Source organism: Pyxicephalus adspersus, chromosome 2, assembly GCF_032062135.1.
Source record: "Pyxicephalus adspersus chromosome 2, UCB_Pads_2.0, whole genome shotgun sequence".
Taxonomy (NCBI): Eukaryota; Metazoa; Chordata; class Amphibia; order Anura; family Pyxicephalidae; genus Pyxicephalus; species Pyxicephalus adspersus.
This window is the reverse complement of record NC_092859.1, coordinates 23,322,739-23,344,528: the sequence shown is the minus strand read 5'-3', so window position 1 is coordinate 23,344,528 and position 21,790 is coordinate 23,322,739. Positions and strand designations below refer to the sequence as shown.

The 21,790-nt window shown below is 41.0% G+C and overlaps 2 protein-coding genes across 5 annotated transcripts in view; both read left to right on the top strand.

The window, feature by feature from the left end:
- The window catches only part of HIPK2 (homeodomain interacting protein kinase 2), a 46,509-nt gene extending 33,572 nt beyond the window's left edge, over positions 1-12,937 (top strand). Inside the window, exons 10-15 of one of the 3 annotated variants that reach the window (XM_072399951.1) lie at positions 1,160-1,302; positions 1,835-2,011; positions 3,585-3,869; positions 8,404-8,648; positions 9,066-9,223; positions 9,643-12,937. In XM_072399951.1, coding sequence (XP_072256052.1) covers positions 1,160-1,302; positions 1,835-2,011; positions 3,585-3,869; positions 8,404-8,648; positions 9,066-9,223; positions 9,643-10,083 — 1,449 coding nt within the window. In that variant the 3' untranslated portion in view covers positions 10,084-12,937. Of the gene's footprint in view, positions 1-1,159; positions 1,303-1,834; positions 2,045-3,584; positions 3,870-8,403; positions 8,649-9,065; positions 9,224-9,642 lie in introns of all 3 variants that reach the window. The other 2 variants (XM_072399950.1, XM_072399949.1) reach the window with 2 other exon arrangements.
- An 8,105-nt stretch (positions 12,938-21,042) lies between these two features.
- The window catches only part of KIAA1549 (KIAA1549 ortholog), a 50,614-nt gene continuing 49,866 nt past the window's right edge, over positions 21,043-21,790 (top strand). For both annotated transcript variants that reach the window (XM_072399947.1, XM_072399946.1), the window contains exon 1: positions 21,043-21,188. In XM_072399947.1, coding sequence (XP_072256048.1) covers positions 21,113-21,188 — 76 coding nt within the window. In that variant the 5' untranslated portion in view covers positions 21,043-21,112. The remainder of the gene's footprint in view (positions 21,189-21,790) is intronic.

The window sequence follows — 21,790 nt, the reverse complement described above, 5'->3', positions numbered from 1 at the left end:
TGCCTGCTTGGAGACCGATGCCGGGACAGCACAGGACCCTATGGAAGACACCCCTGCAGACCGATCAACTACGCTGCGGGATTGAAGGTAAGTGGATTTTAATTTTTTGGTTTTGGGCATTTTTGAGTTTAGTTCCTCTTTAAAGAGACATTTGCATAAAACTGACCTTTAACACTCTTAAAGTAAGTTATTATGCAACAGGTTCTCTCTAAGACAATGCAGAAGTTGAAAGGGAACACTTAGTGTGCATTTCTCACATTCTCTAAATGCTTCCTGGACACTGGAACTAGAAGGGTGTTGAATTGCCCTCTGTAGACCAGTAATATGCAAATAAGGAAAGGAGCCTGTGCTGTTGGAATTGTCATTTCTGCTCCAATCCATCCAAATGGCTCCCCCCAGTGGGCGTTTTGAAGAGCAGCACTTTAAACCAAGTGCTCTTTGCCATGAAAACCAGTCTGTGTATAAAACTGCCATGTGTTGTATCCTATAGAACAAAACTAGCGCATATTAATTTATACTTCTCTTTGGATTGAAACTGTGTCAGTCTGCAACCCAAATTTATAAAAAATTAAATGCTTATTATTCAGCTATTTATATACCAGCATTAAAATATCTGAGATAATGAGAAATTGGCAAACATATTATAGGATGAGGAGGTTTAGACTGGAACCTGGTCTGTGTTCCACTATATACAGCAATAATATCATTTTTCAGAAACATCTGACCTTTATTGCTGAAATGCACATGCACCGATATTTGCATGATTGGGCATCTCCGTTTAGGAGTTATATGGTGATCGTGGATGATACCATACTGCTAAAGAGAAAAGCCAAGGTAGACGTTGTCCAGATTTCTATGATTCATGGTGGTAAAGGCTTGCAAAATCTAAACTGAACATATTAATATAACCTATCTGTGTTCAAGTCAGAAATTTTTTTGAGCCGAGTGGAAAGAAATTGTAGGAGGGTGGCAGCTCCTTTATTGTGACCCAACTCTGCAGTAACCATACAAAAACAGCTCAGGGGGGGTTACTGAAAAGTGCTGGGTGGTGTACCCAGCTAAAAGGGGCTGGGGAGAACATAAAACCTAATAATATATTTTGCTGGATTAAAGTTGCTAAATAAAGTTACTTTTTTTTTCCCCCCCCCTCCCCCTGCAGCAGGCTTGGCCAAGCGGCACCCAGCAGATCCTTCTTCCACCAGCCTGGCAGCAATTGGCAGGAGTGGCGGCCCACACATCTGTCCAGCACGCCACGGTCATCCCAGACAGCATGACGAGCACCCAGCAGCTGGCAGACTGGCGGTAAGTCCGGCCTATCCGTTCTGTGCTTAAAATGTTGTATTTTCAAGTCAAGCTTCAGGCATTTAAATGTCAAAGGATTTTTTTTAATTTTACTCCAGTGTTGAACTTTTTTTTTTAAGCCGGGTTGGATGAAACTGTAGGTGGGTAGCAGCCCCTGTATTGTGACCCAACTCATCAGCAACCACCTTAAAACAGCCCGGCAGTACTGATCTGTGCCAGGTGGTGCGCCCAGCTAAAAGGGGCTGGGGAGAACCTGTATTCTGCCAGTCTCCTAAAGGAGAATACTATTGGGTAACAACAACTGTTGAAAGCTGCTTCCTCCTCCCTAATTTTACTTTTCTGAGATTCTTAAAAAACAAAAACAGGAGTTTAAAATATTAATGGCTAATATGCAGTGATATCTTTTCTGAAGGTGTGGAGGGTCAAAAGTTGACTGGATGATTGTATGAATGGACAGATAGATAATATTTAGATAGATTGATGGGGTGATTTTGTATATTGTTCTTCTAATTATATTCTTTTCTCCCTCCAGGAACAGCCACGCCCATGGTGCCCACTACAACCCTATCATGCAGCAGCCGGCCCTCCTGGCTGGTCACGTGACCTTACCCTCTGCCCAGCCCCTGAATGTGGGCGTGGCTCATGTCATGAGACAGCAGCCAACCAGTGCTTCCTCTTCACGCAAAAAGCAACACCACTCCTCAACCAGGTCAGCTGCCAAGCTGGTGGGAGGGGCTTCCCGGTGAGAGTGAACAATCTGATATAGTGAATTAAATATGTGAAATATAATGTTTAAGTAACTGTGATGAATGTTAATATTTAAAGTACAACTTTAAATGTTTGTTTTTCTTTGTTCTTGATAAGACATGGAAGTGTGAAATCCTTAGTTTGTTGCTGTCTGTGTACTCTAGTAGTACTAGTAATTATAGTCACAGATACAAATCTCCTCAATGGGAACATTAAACACTTAAGCAATTAAACACTTTATTTAAGAATTTGATTCTTTGTCAGATTTGTCCGTTGGGTTTGTCACCTTCCACAACCGATTCAAAACTAACCATTAAAATGTTTGAATTGTCTTCAAGTTGCAATTCAAAGTCCAATCCAAAATGTTTATTAAAGTTCTGAATAGAATAGGGAAGGTATAGAATGTTTATCAGTTGATTTATTGTGTTTTTTTTTTTTTTTTTTTATAAATTTCTCCTGCTTTCTTGTCCAGGTAATTGGAGCTGCCAATACAAACCTGGCAGACTTTCCTACTCTATCTGGATTTTATTAATATATATATATATAATGTAATATAAATTGGGCAGCACAGAGGCTCAGAGGTAACACTCTTGCCTTTGCAGCGCTAGGTCCCAGGTTTGAATCTCGTCCAGTACACTATCTGCATGGAGTTAGCAGGTTCTCCCCGTGTCTGCATGGGTTACTTCCGGGTACTCCAGTTTCCTCCCACATCCCCAAAAACATGCCGTTAGGTTAATTAGCTTCCCCTCAAAAATTGACCTTAGACTACATTAGTGACATATGACTATAGTAGGGACATAAAATTGTGAGCTCCTTTGAGGGAGAGTTAGTGACACGACTATAGACTTTGTACAGCACTGCGTAATATGATGGCGCTATATAAATACTGTGTAATAATATTATATATATATATATATATATATATAATATAATGTTATATGGGTCACTGAGCTTATCACACTTATTCAGACGGAAGAGTAGGTAAAGGCTGCAAAAGCCAAATAAGACAAGTGCTTATTTCTGAGTCTTTAGTTGATATCTTTTAGCAGTCTAAAGATTAAAGTCTAGAATTTGATTTGTCAGGAATTCTGTACATCACATTTTTTTTATCAGTTAACTTCTTTATCTATTTTATTGCATCCAGTACTACCGCTCTGATTTATGGTTGAGTTATTCTTCAGCTGTATTTTTTATTTAGTAAAACCATAACAGAAGGAGTTTCAGTTTTATTTTATATTAGAACAAGACAATTTTTAGATCAGTCAATTAAGACGCTCCAAGCTCTAATAACACTCCTGGGCTATAGATAGATCCTGGGCTAAGATATAACAAGACTCCCCAGTTAGTAAAGTCATATCGTAAGATCTTGGTGTGGTATAAAGAATAATTTTCTTGACCTCTGTAATTTTAAATGTTTCATAATATTTTGTGTTCTGCTATTATTATTATTTTTTATATACCAGGACTGTTTTGCTGATTCACTTTTTTCTCCCCTTGCTTTTCTCCTTTCTCCACTTTGATGTTCTACATTTTAGGAACTCCTCCTCCTATGAAGTTTCCTCCTCTCAATCACACAGTTCACCCCAGCGTTCCAAACGGGTGAAGGAGAACACGCCACCTCGCTGCTCTGTGCCACAGAGTTCTGCCCCCTGTGGACCCTCCATCACCTGTGGCTGGGGTGACAGTTCTGTGGCCCCGTCCCGAGTTGACCATCAGCGCCAAACAATCGTCATCCCTGACACGCCCAGCCCGGCCGTCAGCGTCATCACTATCAGCAGTGACACTGATGAGGAGGAGGAACAGAAACACGTTGCCCCCAGGTGAGAACTAAATACCTGAAACATTGAGAGAATTGTTGTTTTATTAAATAATATAATTCATACCTAATGCAACAGAAGGAAATGACCTCCCCAAAAATTATCGTATGGTGATATATGTCCCCCATGAGCATGAGCATTATGAGCTTGGCTTATAATAATTCCTGGGCATATACTTGGCAGCAAAAATAAACTTTAGCAGGACTGTGCCTGGCCATGGTTTATATTTGGCTTGGAACTAAACCACTACAATATTCTCCCCAGAAGCTGTAGCCAGGTTTTAGCCCCTGTTTTGTGACCCAACTTTTCAGTAACCACCCAAAAACCACCGGGTGGTTACTAAAACATGCCAGGTGGTGCACCCGGCTAAAAGGGTCTGGGGAGAACACTGCTCTGTGTGATGGTGGACTTCTGCCATCATGTACAAGTAATGTAGGCTCTGTTTCCCACAGCTGTCACTGCTTCTAGGTTCCCATACATCCTCTGCAACTGTTAATAATGTCAGTCTTGCACAAACAGGCATAAACTACATTATCTTACCAATGATGGGAATGAGCAGAGAGTTACACTTCATGGAGAAAAATTTTTAAAGGAAAAAGAATTAGGTTTTTGGCAGAAAAAGACCTTTCACATCTCTTCTGCCAAAAATCCTCCTCCTAGCGTTTTTTTGTTTAGTTCAGATTTCCGTGTCCTCTGTATATACCTAAATCTAAAATCTGCTTCCACTGTGCGTTCCTCAGTAACTGACAAGTGTACATACATGTCCATTTCCTTGCAATTTAATTTGGCTTTTTATCCCTAAGAAAAAAAAAGACCACTCTGCCAGCTGTAATTATTAAAAATTCTGTGAAATCCTAGTAAGTGTTGGCAGTAGGTTCCTTTGACCTGTTTGTTTGCACATATAAAAGCTGGATGATAATGGCTGAACATTGCCATACGTGTGGATAGAATTTCAATATTTCAAGCAAAAAAAACTTATTAAAAGGTTATTGCCTACCTTCAACCAAATATTAAAAAACCTTCCTCCAACCCATCTTTTTTCATCTTTCATTAGTAAAATAGATACATTTGCTAATGTCAGTTTCTGGATGCGTGGGACTGCTAATCCAATGCTACAGAAATGCCTATGTTTACCGGTTCCCTAAAGGAGCCCTGTGCTGATGCCACTTCTGCTAACTGCTTCTTGGAATTCAGAAATGACCCCACTTCTAGATATTCAATAAGAAGTGTCCATGTCATGCAGGTAGCAACATGGACCCAAAGAAAGACACCCTCTTCTATAATAATATTTGGGATTGGAGCCTCATGTGACCACAGGAGTAAAAATGGTTTTAGATTTAGATAGGTTTATATTTTAATTGTCAGCAGTCAGTAAGAGGAGGTGGAGATCAACTTTCATTAGATATAAAAGGTGTGGAGTTCAATTTTATACTCAATTTGCACTGCTAAGAATATAACTGCTGTGTGGAACTTGGGTTGTCTTTAAAATTTTGCTGATCACCAAATATTTCTCTGCCACGTCTCATAAATAAATCTTGCAGTGAAACAAGACTTCTAGATGAGCTGATAAAACATTTTTTCCATGGCGTGCTTTGGGTTCCAGAAGTATCGTCAACATTTGAGCCGTAGGAAAATTTGAAAAGTTTTGACTTCAAAATATTCTTATAAAAAGAAATTGTCCTTCGGTAATAACCGCGGCCCTTTTCTTTCAGCCGCTTGGCTTATTGCAGCCACTCTCTATAAAGAGAACAAGGGACTCAGTGTCCACGTTGGATGATTGGGAAAGGGGTGGGGGGTTGCTTGTGACTAACTGCTTCCAAGAGCACCAATGACTATCAAAGTGTCCTGACCGCATTTGAGAACACTCTGCGCTTGTTTATTTTAAAGGGCATTCGAGTCAGATTATTGAAGGCTCAAAAAACATAACTCGAGGCATCTTGTAGGAAAGGTGCCTCGCTGTCTGAGTCCTCAACCCCACATAAAAAGCCTGTATACAAATCATATCTATTTTCTTTAAACATCTTCTTTTTAACCTGTATTGGGTTAGAATTTATAACCAGGGGCATGTTAGTACATAATACAGGGACCCGCCGGAAAATCTAAATAGGGCCTGCACACCTTGATTGATGCATGAATTTATTACAAAGTTAAATTCATCAATAATCTGTATCTCCAGAACTCTCCTGCCCTCTGTCACCCTTCAAGGTTTTGCTGTCTATTGGATCGCAATCTCCCCCTTTGTCCTTACCAATACAAGTCATTCAGCTCAGCATTTTCCCTGGAGCCCCATTGGGTCTGATTTCCCTACCCAGCCATAGTTCCACCACTGATATCCTTGAAACCTGCTGATCCTCCAGCTTGAAATTGCTAGATCATCCAGGTTCACCATGATAATCTATCTTCTTCAGCCTTGGCTTGCTTTTAAAAAAAAATCAGACCCAGCATGTGTAGTGTATGGCCATCTTTAGAGTATTGGGTTTGGTGCTCCTCTAAACCCCGATTTATTAGTGAGATGCGTTTTTAATCATCTAGGGTTTGGTAATTTATGCATTGGTGATTATTCATGTATTAATTTACGCATATTGGGAATCCTGAGCTGTGATTGGACAATGTAGGATCCCAGTCACATTTATAGGGGTCACCAAGTGGGTTTGTTCGCAAACTGTCTTTTTAATAGTTCTTTTACTCACATCAACACATCACAATTCACAGTTATTTTGTATCCTATGAAGTTTAATGTTCTGTAATACGGTGGTGCTTTATTAAATAAAGGTAATATTAATAATAGTAATGAAAAAAATTGCTCCATTTCCTCATCTCAAGTGTAGAATATCATTTGTTCCCAGCGTATCCTTTATATACTGTCCTATACATGAGACATATAGGTATTTGACGATGATCTCAGATCAACATCAGTGATGGCTTCCAAAAATATTTTGGGATGGGAGGGATTGTTTTTCCTCGATTTGTTACATTTCCTATTTTTTATTTATGTATTTGATGCTTTGTAAATTAATGTTTCCATGGTCACCATTTGATAAAAAAACAATGTCTACTAATTTAGCAGAAATGTGGAGTCCTTTGTGCAAGGTGAGGAGAAGGGTCCTTTGTGTCTCTGTGAAATGTCTCGTTCTCGGCGCTGATATATAAAGCTGTCTGCGTCTCCTGGATGCGGCCTGATGATTACCGCCATCCATTCTGCACTCTGACTCCCAAACTTCAGTTGCCATGGAGACATAACGCAGTCAGTGGGAAAAGCATCTATTCTCGGCCTGTCTCTGCCTGGGGCCTGCGCTGCACCCCGCCATCCCGCCTCCCCCTCTCTCGACCCAGAGACCCTTCTACCTCTCCAAGAGCAATATCCTGGGGTGTACCTATGGGTGATAGAGGGCCTGTCATATCAGGGGGTCAGGGATATCTTTACCTTTTTAAAAGATATATTTTTACATCCTATATATTTTTTTTTTTCTAACAACTTTGGTTTTTAACATTGCATACCCCTTATAGACCAGAACAGCTTTAATTTTCAGCTGCTATACGTTCCTATTATTCTGTCTATAACTTTGTCATCACTTCTTACACTAAAGTAACATAAATAGGTCATGCATAAATGTGTGAATTTTGGATGAAATTGCTGCAACTGAGGCAAAACATTTATTATGCAGTTCTTACTATTTACTAAGACACTAACATTACATTTCTGGCACAAAACATGGTGCAGTTAACTAATAAAATAAAACTAATTACCAAATATTAATCAAGGTATCACTTTTTACCTGAAAAACACAGGAACACTATACTGATTCGAGTATAAGCCTAGGGCTCAAAATGTGACTGTCACTGCTAACATTCAAAACTGTAATCAACAGAAATGCCAATAAAATATAGATTACAGTATGTGTATGTATATATGTGTGTGTGTTACATACATACATACATACATACATACATACATACATACATACATACAAATTTAAACTGATCGAAATAAAAATCATGGTATCTACTTTCACTTGGGGAAAAAAAATATAACACAGAAAAACTACATTGAATCCAATGCCAGTAACAAAAAATAAATACATTCATGGTATGCTATTTTTTAAACATTATTTGAAAAAGGAAAGAAATTAAACTCGCATGTATTTATCTTCCATCTTTTTACAGAATAATGTATTTTGTACTTTTAAGTTGGTTATGAGGGGTCACTTGCTTGTAAATGATCTTTTGTGCATTAATGTTGGTCACTAGTGATGATGCTGTGTATTCATATATATGAAGTATGTAACAAACACACTTTACATGAATACACAGCATCTAGTGGTGTGATCTGAGTATAAATCAAGATTTATTTTTTAATGGCAATCAAATAAAAATAGGCTTAAAAAAAGTTTGCTTACCATGTTTGCCCCCATCTTAAGCAGATTGTACAAAAAGAATAAGTGTGTGGCTCTCTTTCACTTGTTTACTTGCCTTTAAAACTTGAGCCAGAAATTCACTTGTAGCCCTAAATTTAACACTCGGTCTTTTCTTTTCTCAGCCTTCCCAAACAGCGCCGGAATGTTATCAGCTGTGTCACCGTACATGACTCTCCTATCTCAGACTCCTCAAGCAACACCAGCCCTTATGCTGCCAATGGACAGCGGCGCACCGCCAACGCCACCAACCACGAAAGCAAATGCCAGCCGGAGGTTCCCTGCTCCACTAGCTCTCGCAACATCATTGTGCCGCCTCTGAAGACCCAGGCCAGTGAAGGGCGTCTGGAGTGCGAGCGGCGACAACCAGGTAGAGAGGAGGGGGATTGGCGCTGCTCCTATTTAACGCTGAATCTATTTATGTTTATATTTTTGTTTGGAAGTATTTTATCCCCACCTCCTCTATAATACATTTAGAGAAGTCTATTCACAGCCGACTCTTTCACAACCTGATCTGCTGATGTACAGAACCATAACCATGATTCCCAAAGATTGTCTCCAGATTCGGTCCTATTAAAGTGGACCTTTGAATGCCTGGAACATTTGGGAGACATTTTATCTTATTCTCGCTTATTCTTTGCCACACATTTGGTGTGAGCATTGATAAGTATTTAAAATTAAAGTCAGTGTAGACTTGTGTGTGTGTATAGTTTGGAAAACTTGATGTGATTGTTATAAACTAGACAGTAGATGTTGATGTTCAATTTTTGCTCCTTTTTTCTTGTAGATACAACCAGCCACCATTCATATAAACCTAAATCCTCCACCTCCTCAACCGCGGCTTCCAGCACACATTCCTCCAGCAGCTCCGCTTCCACAACTTCCTACCGCCAGTCCAGGACCACCGGACACTCGTTCCAGCAGCAGCCGCTCAACCTCAGCCAGGTAACCAGACCTTAATGACTGATAATATGATGGTGGCCTGTCATTTACAGAAACCTTGAGGCTTGTGCCTAGGATCCGCCAAAGCAGGGTTTCCTTAAAAATGTGTTTTCCCTTGGCATTTCTGTTTTTATCTCATACCTTGCCATGACTGTTTTGATTAAAATTTTTACAACATAATAATTTTATTATTATGGGATTTTCTGCTCCCTCTAGTGTCTTAAATGACTAAAAGTCTAAAAAGTGTGATAAGATCATGTGATCATTCACAGCCAATGTAGGAAAATATTGTAGTTTCACGTGGTCATGTTTTTCGCTGCCAAGTCCATACAGTACATGAGCTTTTCACATCTTTATTTATATTATTGGGTAATCATGCTTAGATTTTTTACATTAACCTAGTAAAAACCTTCTCATTGCAGGTATCTCAGCACATGAACACCGAACGCTCTGCCAGCCATCGAAGACAGCAGGCCTACATCACACCCACGCTTGCCCAGGCGCCATATTCTTTTCCACACAACAGCCCCAGCCATGGGGCAGTACACCCTCACCTGGCAGCCACTGCCCACCTTCCCAGCCAGCCACATCTGTATACCTACACAGCCCCTGCTGCCCTTGGCTCCACGGGCACCGTAGCCCACCTAGTGGCATCTCAAGGTTCTGCGCGTCATGCTGCTTACCCTGCCAGCATCGTGCCAGTCAGCATGGCACCACGACTGCTTCCATCTCCCAGCCTCCACCCCAGCCAGTACCAGGCACAATTCACCCATCAAACTTATATCCCAGCATCCCCAACTTCCACTGTGTACACTGGCTATCCTCTGAGTCCACCCAAAGTCAATCAGTACCCCTACATTTAAATTATCAGAGAATGGGGAGCAACGCAATGGAGAGGGAGAGATAAACTATCTGAACTTTTTAACTTAAAAAAAGTAGAAGCGGACAATTTTCAGATATTTTTTTTTTTTTTTGGAATAACGCCACCTATGTTGGGTTCTGGAAGGATAGGTGAACCAAACACAGAGACCTGGAACTGTAAACTTCTTTGAGCCCAGAACGGTTTCTGCAACTGTCTTTTTAGGAGATTGAGACCTCGCCCCACAAAACCGCTGTGGTCTCCTCTCTTCACTGGATCTTAGAAACTGTTCTAGAAGAGCATGAAGCCTATGCTGGAGAAGTCACCCACTGGGTTTTAAAAATGCTGTATTTATTAATCCGACTGACTGAAAACACGCCAGGATCTGGTGACGTAGCGCAAATATAGGAGATTATACAGAGTCTAAAGAATTTTGGGGGGTGACAATACTAGTTCTAGTTTTTAATTTCTTCTTTTACTTTGATACTTGCGGAGAGAAAAAGAAAACGGTGTGTGTTTTTCTCTGCGCTACAGGGAGGTCCCACTTCCTTCTTCATCTTCTTCCTTCTCATGCCCCCCTCATGAATGAGAGAGGGGGACACTGCGGATACCTCTGATAACAACTTATTTGCACCGCTTTTAGGTTTTGTTCTGTGTTTTTTTTTTTTTCCCCTCTTGCCGCACTAATTGTAATAATTTTAAGTTTTAGAGGGTTGTAATTTTTAACAAGTGATTTTACAAGTGTATAGAAGGATAAAGAACTGTCCAGGGTTTTAAGATACCAAAAAACAAAAAAAAGTTGAAAAAATTGACAAAACAGGCAGTGTTTTAATACGTGACGAGGGTTTCTGGGATGTCGTGAAGGGGCGCGGAAAGGAATGACCGTGGGACGGCAGAGGGACTACAGGCCGCTTGGCATATGTGAGAAGATGGAAAATACTCAGATGTTTTTGGAAAGAATGAAACAGACACAGCTGCTACGTTCTCGTGCGTTTTTTTTGTTTTCCCCCCCAAGTCACTTTAATGTATTTTAGAAAAGGGACAGCTCCTCCTCCTGCGCTACAGTGTAGCACAGATAGATGTGCTCTGTTTTTTGTACACTTATCCAATAGATCGCTCTATATTTTTTGTTTTCCTTTTAATTTGGAATTGCACAACGGAGTTAGACGTTTTGAATTTTTATTTGGTATTTTCTCAACAAAAATCCCAAAACACTAACACAAACTGTGGTCTAAACTTAATAAGATACTGGCATGTAACTAGATGATGTCCTGACATGCGTGTGTATGTTTGTGTTTCCACCATTCCACCCTTTGTCCTTCGCTCCCAGTGCCTTAAAAACTGCTGAAAATGTCTACACCCCAATGTATCTCTAACGATGTCTCTTGTCGGTTGTCAGAAAGATTTGGTGCCCTTCAATCCCTTAAATTTAACTTGTCCACACAAAAGGGTGAGATGTTCTCTGACCTACAGACCTTAGCTGATTCATGTCTATGGGAGCGCTGAGGGCTGTGTATTGTCTGATACGTTATCTGAAATATTTGTAAGAGGTTGGATTAGTTATTTAGGTGCTATCCATACTTTCATAGCTGATTAGGAGGCACCTCTCCTAAAACATCCATTTGCTGTAAAGAGTTGGGTTAGTCGTTAGGTGTGTACCGTGCCTATTTGGATGTCTGGTACCTCACTATCCTGCCCTGGCATTGACTCATCTCATATAAGGCTTAAATTATATAGCCCTCAGCTCTATGAGCCTTATCTGAAATCGGATGTAATGATTCATTGTAAAGGAGGTACTATCATATAGGCAATGCCTCTGTGAATACCATTCTGATTCAGCACTGGCTTATCTTAGATAAAGGCTAAAAGTCACATAGCCCTAAAGTGAAAGTATCCTAGAGGAGGAATGTTTAACATCTAAATCCTTACCTGAAATAAGCTTTAAAGAGATGGATTCATTTTGAAAAGGTGCCAAAGGTGCTTTTCTAATACCATCCCGATTCACCATTTTATTTTCAGATAAGAGCTCATTTGTCACACAGCCCTCAGCTGTCAGAGGAAAGTTAAGGAGTTGTATATCACCGAACAGGGCTCCTGCCCTCTTATTGTGTAAGTGGAACTACTTTAATTCTTAATATAAGTACAACTACATTAATTAAAGATCAGGGAAGTGGGAGGAGGAAAGGATATTGGGTCAAAGACACTTGTTCCATTATTCCACTCTTTTGAAGGCTCCATGTACGTAGATCTTTTTGGTGTTGTCTTCTCCAAGAATTGTGCTAAAGTTGGCTCAGGCCAGAGGTCCAAGAAGTGGTTTACATGTGACTTTTAGAGATGTTGGAGAGCCTAATTTAAGCACACAGAAGACCAACAGTAAATTACATGGCTCTTCCACCCACCGATTCCAACTTTGGAGGAATCTTGAAAACTTTCCCTGTACCCTCATTATAGCTGCATGACAGTCCATCTCTGCGGCTTGTCCAGACTGTCCCTAGATACAACTTCATACTCACATAGATAAACTTCCATAGAATTGCAAACCTTTAAAATGTTTAACAACTTGTGACTAGCGTAATAATGTGTTAATCCCTACACTGCAGGACGGAGAGGTTCCCGATTCTCACCACCTCCTCTTGCAGTAAAGGATTATTTTTTTTTTATTTTTTGAAAGACAAGTGTCCGATTTCACAGCAGTTCCTAAGACTCAAGAGTTGTCAAGAAGGGTTAAAAAACACAAAATCCCAAGTGTCGGCGCATAGTTATGTGTATGACCGTACATGTCCATGAGTTTAACCCCTTCAGTGCTGATAAGGGTTAACAAAAAGGGAATAAAGGACCTGTAATTTGTGAGAAAAAAATGTGTGAGTTATTTGTCAATGGATTTATTTTGTAAGAATGTTCTTGTTACAAAATGTTAGTGACTGTACTATCAAGATTTTATATATGTTGTATAACAGATAATTGCTGGTAAATGTCACAAGGTGGCTTCTTTTATAACTTGGGGGCACGCAAATTTACTTTCTAATTTCCTCCAAATAAGTAACTGTGGCTGCAACCATAAAAGCAACTCATCTTAAGCCCCATGATATTGAAGGCCTCTGTGGGTACAATGGGGTGGGGAATGACATGTCTGCATGGGTGAAAGAGGATGAAGAGGTACTTGTCTGTCGGGAAGCGGCAGCAGGCAGTGCGGCCCAGGAGTGAGAGACCAGGCATAGGGTATTTTAGTTAGAAGTATATTCAGGGCAGGAATTCTGAAAAGGTCACCTAGGCAGTGGGCTAGAGTCCACGGCTGCAAAGGCAACACCTAGCCATGTAGACCATTATACAATTGCATAGCAAGGATCAGCTGCAAGGAAGTAAGAGTGCAGTTGTCAAGGTGCATGTACTGTAGTTAGTGCAAGGTTGAGGTGCATATAACATTCAAAGACAAGGGTATATGCAACCAAATTTAAACCACCTCCTTTTTTTAATTTATTACCACCTATTACTTTATTATGGAACAAAAAAAGCACCAATGTACACCCACAGTATTAACAAATATACACACTGTGTAAATAGGGCTTTGGACTGTGGGTTGGTATTTCTGTCCCCTTTGGATCTGTTCTTGGAGTGTCTGGCTTTATTGCCACCTGTGACCCCTTTAGGTGCGGGATCCTTACCTTCCCCAGAGGGATTCCTTCCATTCCCGATGCTGGACTGGCTAGCAGTTGGCAAAGGGAGTTATTGATACCCAACTCTGCACCCTTGAGAGATATGAGAAACGGACAGAAGATTTGTATTTTCAAATCAGCAGGAGGCAAGATGCAGGAGAGGTGCCATCCACCGCTGGTCCATTCAGAGACTGAGTGGGGTACTCTTACTACTTACATCTCAAACATGGCCACCATAATCCCCATCCCTTAGTAGAATCTTAGACTTCGCTCACTTTAAAAAGTTCCATACATAGGAAGTTCCTTCATAAGTATATTTAACAGATAGCCAAACCCCACTCACACATCTGTGTGAGTTACTCGACTTTTAATTCTAAAAAAAAAAAAAAACGAGAAATTGTTTTTTTTTTTGTTTTTTTTTTGGCAATGATATGTTTTATGCAGGTTTCACACAGGGAAATGAAGGTAAGAGGTCCGCCCCATTCTATTCAGTACATTGGGTAGGAGACCACAATACTATAATACATATAATCTCCTAATATATCGGCACTTTTAGAGATGAGGGACAGAATGTCTCTTCTTCATCTGCCAGTTGGGCTGTGTCATTTTCTTCTTGCAAACATCCCACCTCACCATGGATACCCTCCTATGAATAACACAGGAATACACCTTCTCCAATCTGGTCCCTATTATTGAAATCTCCTTGACAAAAGAACTTCACCGTTTTCAATATTAGCTGAGTGCTCTCCTTATATGTACCCCTAAGGAAGCCAGTATGGGGAAATGCGTTGGATGAAGAAGTGACATTCAGTCCCTTTTTTCTAAAAATGCTGATATATTAGGAGAATATATGTATAGTATTGCAGTCACTAACCCAATGAACTGAATGGAATGGGGCAGACCTCTTACTTTCGTTTCCCTGCGTGGAACTCTACATCGTTGAATGATTTATGAATTCTTTATTATTGGGTAGGGTGGTGCTGAAGGGGAGCTGCATGCCATGCTGCTCATGTTTGTAGACAACACATGTGCTGCCCCATATCCTTATGGTGGACCGCCACAGCCAGCAGAGAAATAACAGCAGTAGTGGTGTCCCAATCAAGGGTATGAAGCACATTTTGGGGCATGTGCCCAATGCTACAACTATCCTTGATTTATGTGTTTTAAAATCCTTGCCATATGCGCACACTACATGAAGTAGGGGTAGGAAACATCCAAGAGTTTAGTCTGCAATTCACATCTTTTAGAAAGACCACTACATTCAGACGATAGAAACATATGGTTGGAGAGAAGCAGCAAATTGCTACTGGAATATTTTTATTGTGCAAGAGTGTAAGGGCAGCAGAGGAATTCCTATTCTGTAGTGCAGAAAAACAAATTCCAAAACTGTTCTTGGCCTGTTTTATCAGGAAGTGACAGAACAAGGGCCATCGCCAGATATGATCACCAGAGGTTATTTTAAAAAAAGATAAAGATGTAGAAAGATTAAAAAGGACTTACTATACAGCTAAAAAATGTTATTTTGTTACATATTAATCCAAAAGATAAAAAATGCCTAATAAGAAAAGCATGAAAAAGTGTGATAACCATTTCAAGAAAAACATTTAACTTTGTAGCCAAAAATGGCTTTAGAATGGCTTTTGTTTTAGTATAATCCATTAGGTGCTCAGTGGTCAGTCCCACATCACTGGGGATGGTCCCTGGCAGAGGTGATGTAGCCGACATCTCACATTCCACTGTGTGTGTCTCATTAATATTTCAAAGACTGCCAGGCGGGAAACATAATACAACCGACATCATGAAAAATTAACAGGTGACCTCTACTACTAGTAACATGGTGACGGGAGACAGCAGGGTACAATGATATATTGAATAGATGGGTTTGATCATATGCATAAAATTACACAAAGTGGCAAATGATTTCCTTGGAGCCCTATTTCCTTTTCCTCCTAAATCTATCCTCTGCCTTTGACACTTTAATTGCCCTCTTCTTCTCCTGACCCTGCACTGTATCGGTGGCATGGTCTTATCTTGGTTCCCTTTCCAATTTATCTGGTAGCTTGTTTAAAATCTCTTAATGGCAACTCTTCCTTTCCTATCCCTCATATGTGCCTGTCCACCCCTGACCTGGGTAATGTTTATGGTGCCCATTAGACTAATTCTGGTGAATAACTGACAAGTAACCTTAATACAACCTCTACCAATGTTACCTTCAATGTATATAACTCCACCCCGGTCCCCATGGATTAACTGTAAGCCCCTGTGCTTTGTCTTCAAATTACTCTACATTATTTTTACATTTCAATCCCTATACAAATATTAAATACATCCCTAGCCATCTTTTTAATAACATACTAATGACTTTCTCATGCATAACCTCTTCCAACACATTGCTCCAAGACTTTTCCAGAGACATCCCTAATCATTTTCATATACATTAAACCCCCAACCCTACACTCTATATATTACATCTCTCTTTACACTACACTGCCCTCCCTTCCAGTACATTATGTCCTTGGGGAAAAAAACCTTACATCCCCTTTACCGGAATACACACCCAAACGTTATGTTTGCTCTATATACTACACCCACTATATATCACATCCCTTGATACATTAAGCCCCCCTCCCAAAGAGTTGAAAAACCCCCATACACTACATGTACTCTACAATACCCAACTTATCAAACTTATCGGCAACACACAGAGTCTAAATAAACTGGATATTCCTTATTAGCAATATCCCTAATTTGCCCTGCACACATACATTTAGTCTTCCTGCCCAATTTCTGGAAGTTGAACTATATTATATTCCAGATTTTTTCTTAAAAACATAAAAACTGTCCGCAGTCATCATTATTTTTCCAGGTAAAGATTTTAAAAAGTTTGCATTTGTGTTTAAATTTTTCTCTGTGACAACTTCTAGGCCACATCAGTTAAAGATTAGAGGAAGTATCCCCATAAATAATTGTCAAACTTGTTACCATATGACCTGTGGCTGGCCGTAGTCATTAAGAAATAAAACATGTATTGCAGGTAACCAAGTTTATGTATTAGAATGCTAATATTCACATACTGTGCCTTATGATGGAGCTGCATTGTCACCAACCACAGGAAGTGCAAAACTCACCAACTCCTTTTTCCATTTTATAACGTTTATGTTAAGCAAGAAGAATAATGTTTATTCAGATGTGGACACTGAACAAAAACATTTTAAAGTTTAATTAAAGTACACAGGATTTTGTAGTATGTCCAGTTCTTCTCCCAAACTGCGACCTCCTTTCCCCATACTAGCTGGCAATTCCAAGAAGTTACGACAGCTTAGATGTTACGTATAATAACAGCTGGGAGTTGCTGTTTGAGCGGCTGCTATCAATAAAACAAACCAACTGACACAGTGGAATTCCTGGCCCACTATTTGTTTATCACACCTCCGCACACACATTTATACCATGCATTAAAACAATTTTCAGCCAAAATCATAAAATGAAATGACCACAAAAAACAAACAAACACCCTGTGCACTTGTTACTGGCAACCTCAGTGTCTGTGCCGGGGATGCCAGGAAAGGTGAAAACTTCACGACTAAATGGAAGTTGCTAAAAAGATGATCAGTAGGCAGAGTGGTGGTAAAACTGCAGTAAATTATGAGGGCAATAAAAGCGTGCTACATAACACAAGGTTATGATAGCAGACAAGCCTGTTATATATCCCCAGCCACCTTTGCAGTCCCACTCATCCAGCACCCAATGCTACTAGTCTATCTGCTTCATGCTGTGGAGGGTAATGTGAAAACTGCTGATGATTTCTTCTTTGTTGCCAGGAAAAGGACGTGGATGCTCAGTTATTCTTTGGGCTATGTTGCAAACACCGAGCATAGTAATAATTCACCCAATGTAGTAATCAGTGGCAACAACTGCAACCTTAAAGGATAGGAACCTGGTGCTGACTGTCCCTCCTAAGTATGCCATTGATCTGATAGCGTATTCATAAACACTGTTCAGACATGGGAAAGGTACAGAGTAACATGGTAACGAGGGGGTGCTGAGAAGTTCCTGGCTTTGCACAGAAAGAAGAGAGGCAGAGTTGTGAAATACCGGTAACACATTTATTCCACATATTCCCCCCTGAGACCGATGCACTTGGTACAGCGTAGTTGCAGCTTTTCTAGACCATTCAAATAAAAGTCCTTTGGTTGGGCCGCAAACCAGCTCTCAGCAGCATATTTGACGTCAGAAATGTCCTCAGAACGTTGCCCCTTCAGGTGTTTCTTCAAATTTAGGAACAGATAATAGTCCTAAGGGGCCAGTTCAGGTGAGTAGGGGGGATGGTGGACCAATTGGAAACCCAGGGTGTTCAATTTGGCAGCCACAACGTTGGACGTGTGCACAGGTGCATTGTATAGCAAAGAAAAGGATCCCTTTGGTCAAATTTCCACAGCGTTTTGTCTTAATTGCCTCCTTTAGCTGGTCCAGGAGGTTAGCATTATACTGCCCAGTCATACTGGAGCCCTGAGGTAGGTAGTCCACTAGCAGAATACCGTCTTTCTCCCAGAAAACAGACACCATGACTTTTTTTGCTGATTTCTGTGTTCAGAACACTTTCGGCCGCAGGGACCCGCTGTGGCGCCTTCCTTTCACCGTTCCTTGGTTTCAGGATCATAGATGTGGAGCCAGGTTTCATCCTCCATCACTAACCTAGCCAAAAAGTCCTGTGCAGCTTCAAAATGGGCCAAAACGGCTTTGGATGCTTCAACTCGTTACTTCTTCTGATCACTGTTCAAACGTTTCGGCACCCACTTTGCTGAAAGCTTGAGCATGTCTAGGATAGTGGTGATAACAAACCCAACACTCTCCTGTGAGATGTCAAGTATGTGGGCTATCTTTATTGCGGAAATTCACCGGTCCTCAATAATTAGCTCATGGACAGCATCGCAGGTTGCCGGGTCAGTTGAGGTTGGGGGGTCGCCCACTGCGGGGTTCATCTTCAATGGTGAAATGCCCAGTCTTGAAATGAGATATCCAAGTTTTGACAGTGCTGTAGGAAGGACACTTCTCCCCCAGTGTTTGTGACATCCCAGTGTGAATGTCCTTTGCTCACTTTCCTTGGAGAAACAAAAACTTCATGGCGGCCCGTAACTACAATGACGTGAAATTTGCTTGTGCCTCTGCCATCACAGCTTCTCACTAAAAGAAAAAACAGTTTTAAGAATGACAAAGACCTGATATTTGTACCGTTACATACTAAGATATCAGGCTGTCATATGCCCCCACACTCATATATCTATTTCATCAAGGGGGGGAGAGCCAGCAACTTTTCAGCACCCCCTCGTACTTTTGTATGTAGTATATTTCATTCATCTGCAGAATAAAGGGAAGAGCTTCGAACTACAAATGATGTCAGTTAAAAGCTGGCACAGTCCTAGTTATCATTCTTTGTCCCATTCTTCCCCTTTTCTTCTTAACTATTTTCTGCAATATTTTTTTTTTTTTTTTTATCCAACCATTAATTTACCATAAACAGAGCCTTAATTTATTTGTAAATACCTTTACAGTGTTTGTGTAAAAAATAATTAAGTTTTTTATTTGAAACAGGACATATAAAAGCATAACATTTATACTTTCAATCTACAGCAAAACAGCAGAGCAAACTGAGCAATAACTCTCAGAATGCTTGGCGGGCAGGTGATAAAAAGTACTTTTTATTACCAGACATTTTTTTACATTGATTGGCAGCGTTCACAATGTTGATATCTATATGGCAAAGTTTAACACCCTCCATTTGTTTAAGCATGTTTAAAATATGCAGTCTATCATTCTGCATTCACAGCATTTTAACCTGGAAGACCAATCAAGAATAATTCTGATTGAATTACTTGCCACCACTACCAACTGGTAATTCTAGAAATTGTTAGCTCTCCCCACCCTTGTATGGGAACTGGCATTATAATTTTCTGTAGGCTCTGTGTGTTGATTGAACAATAAAATAAAAGGTTGATTTGTCTGATAAATTTAAAATTCATGGATGCTAATAAAGTATATAAGTAAGTCAGAAACTTGCAAAGAAAGAAAAATTGTACACTTTTTAAAAATGAATGCCAATGCTAAGGACATATTGGCATAGCATATGAGCCTAAGAGACAATTGCAGCCAGCGAGAGGGTGACAATCTGGTACTTCCAACAGCTGGACTAAAATGTAATGCAGCTTTAAAAATAAAGAACGTGACATATCACATGTTGATGCTGATGAAGCAGAGGCAGTAATTAAAATTAGTCAGCTGGATCCCTTAATTCCAGCAGTGTCCGAGAGAACCAATACTTGAGTTCTTCAACATCATAGTGGATAGATGGATTGGATAGTCACAGAAAATATGCATTGAGGTTTGCAGGTTGTCCCTTTGGTTGTGTGGTTCTCCTCCGGATACTCCATTTTCCTCCCACACTCAAAAACATACTCTTAGGTTACTTGTCTTCCCCCCAAAATTGTCTTTAGACTATATTAGGTTAGGTGGGGGCATTAGACTGTGAGCACCTTTGAGGGACAGCTAGTAACATGACTATGGACTTTGTACAGCGCTGCATAATATGTTGGCACTATATAAATACTGTATAATAATAATAATAAAATGCTCCCCCTGCACTGGTCCCATGCAGTACCAATATCTTCCACAAGATGTCCTCGGTCCTCCCTGTTAAACATCACCAGGTTATTGTACAAGGTTGGCTGGAGCAGCATTGCTCATCCTCTTTACCTTGCAGGAACCCCTGAAATAATTGTCTAGGTAAGTCTTTCTTTATCTTTTTAACATGGGGAACCACTGATATAACTATCAGGTTATAGGGGAACCCCTGCTATAATTTCTATATCCACAGCCCACAGTACATTGGTGGGTGGTCAGTGAGAAGAATGCCTCTTACATTGCTGGCCAGTGGGAAGAATGACATCCTTACAGCCAAAATAATAATTGGTGTCACTTAAACTGACCTAAGAGGCACAAATTGCTCATTGCTCAAGAAGCCTCTAGCAGCCTTTGGAGGGACCTTTGTTCATAAACCGTAATCTAGAGCTAATTAACTGGTTATGGTGCATTTTTCTGATCAGCATAGAAGTAATATTGGTGGTTAGTGGAAAATATCCCCTAGTATTAGTGCTCACCCAAGCAGCAGAGTGCTGTTGCAGTGCCAGAGCCGGCCGCTGAGTGTCCTCAGAGAGAGTGTCTGCAGTTCTCCGTCTGGCCGCTACGTGTCTCTAGAGCACAGCCCGGTTCCCGGTCTGGCCGCCAGGTGTCTCCAGAGCGGAGAGGAGCCGCAGCAGCAGCAGCAGCGGTAGAAGCGGCCCCGGGATGCCGCCTCCCCCTCCCCGCTGACCGCTACACCGGGACATGGATCCGGGGGCCCCCTCCACCCTCTTCACCATCATCAGCCTCATCTTACACATCCAGCCCGGGGCGCCAGAGGGTGAGATCCGCGGGGAGAATGGGGTGTCGGGGGGAGATGCTGGCACTAGCAGAGGGGTCTCCGCACCCCGGGGGAAAGGGGGGGGTTTGCCCGGTGGTGCAGAATAGAGATACAATGTATCAATGGACGGATCTGTCCGGAAACACCAGATAATATCTGCACTACCTACACACCCCAATCTGCAGACACATTGTATATGGGGGGGGGGGGGGGGCGCAGAATTCCGGGTGACTGAGGATCTATGGGGGCAATGTAAAGAGGTGGAGGTGTATGGGGCCGATTCATGGGGTGCTGGAGGTGTATGGATCTAAAGGTTTGTTCTATGGGGGTGCTGGGGGTGTATGGATCTATGGGTCTGATTCATGGGGTGCTGGGGGTGTATGGATCTATAGGTTTGTTCTGTGGGGGTGCTGGGGGTGTATGGATCTATGGAGTGCTGGAGGTGTATGGATGTAAAGGTCCGATTCATGTGGTGCTGGAAGTGTATGGATGTATGAGTCTGATCCTTGTGGTGCTGGAAGTGTATGGATGTATAGGTCCGATCCATGTGGTGCTGGAAGTGTATGGATCCGATCCATGTGGTGCTGGAAGTGTATGGATGT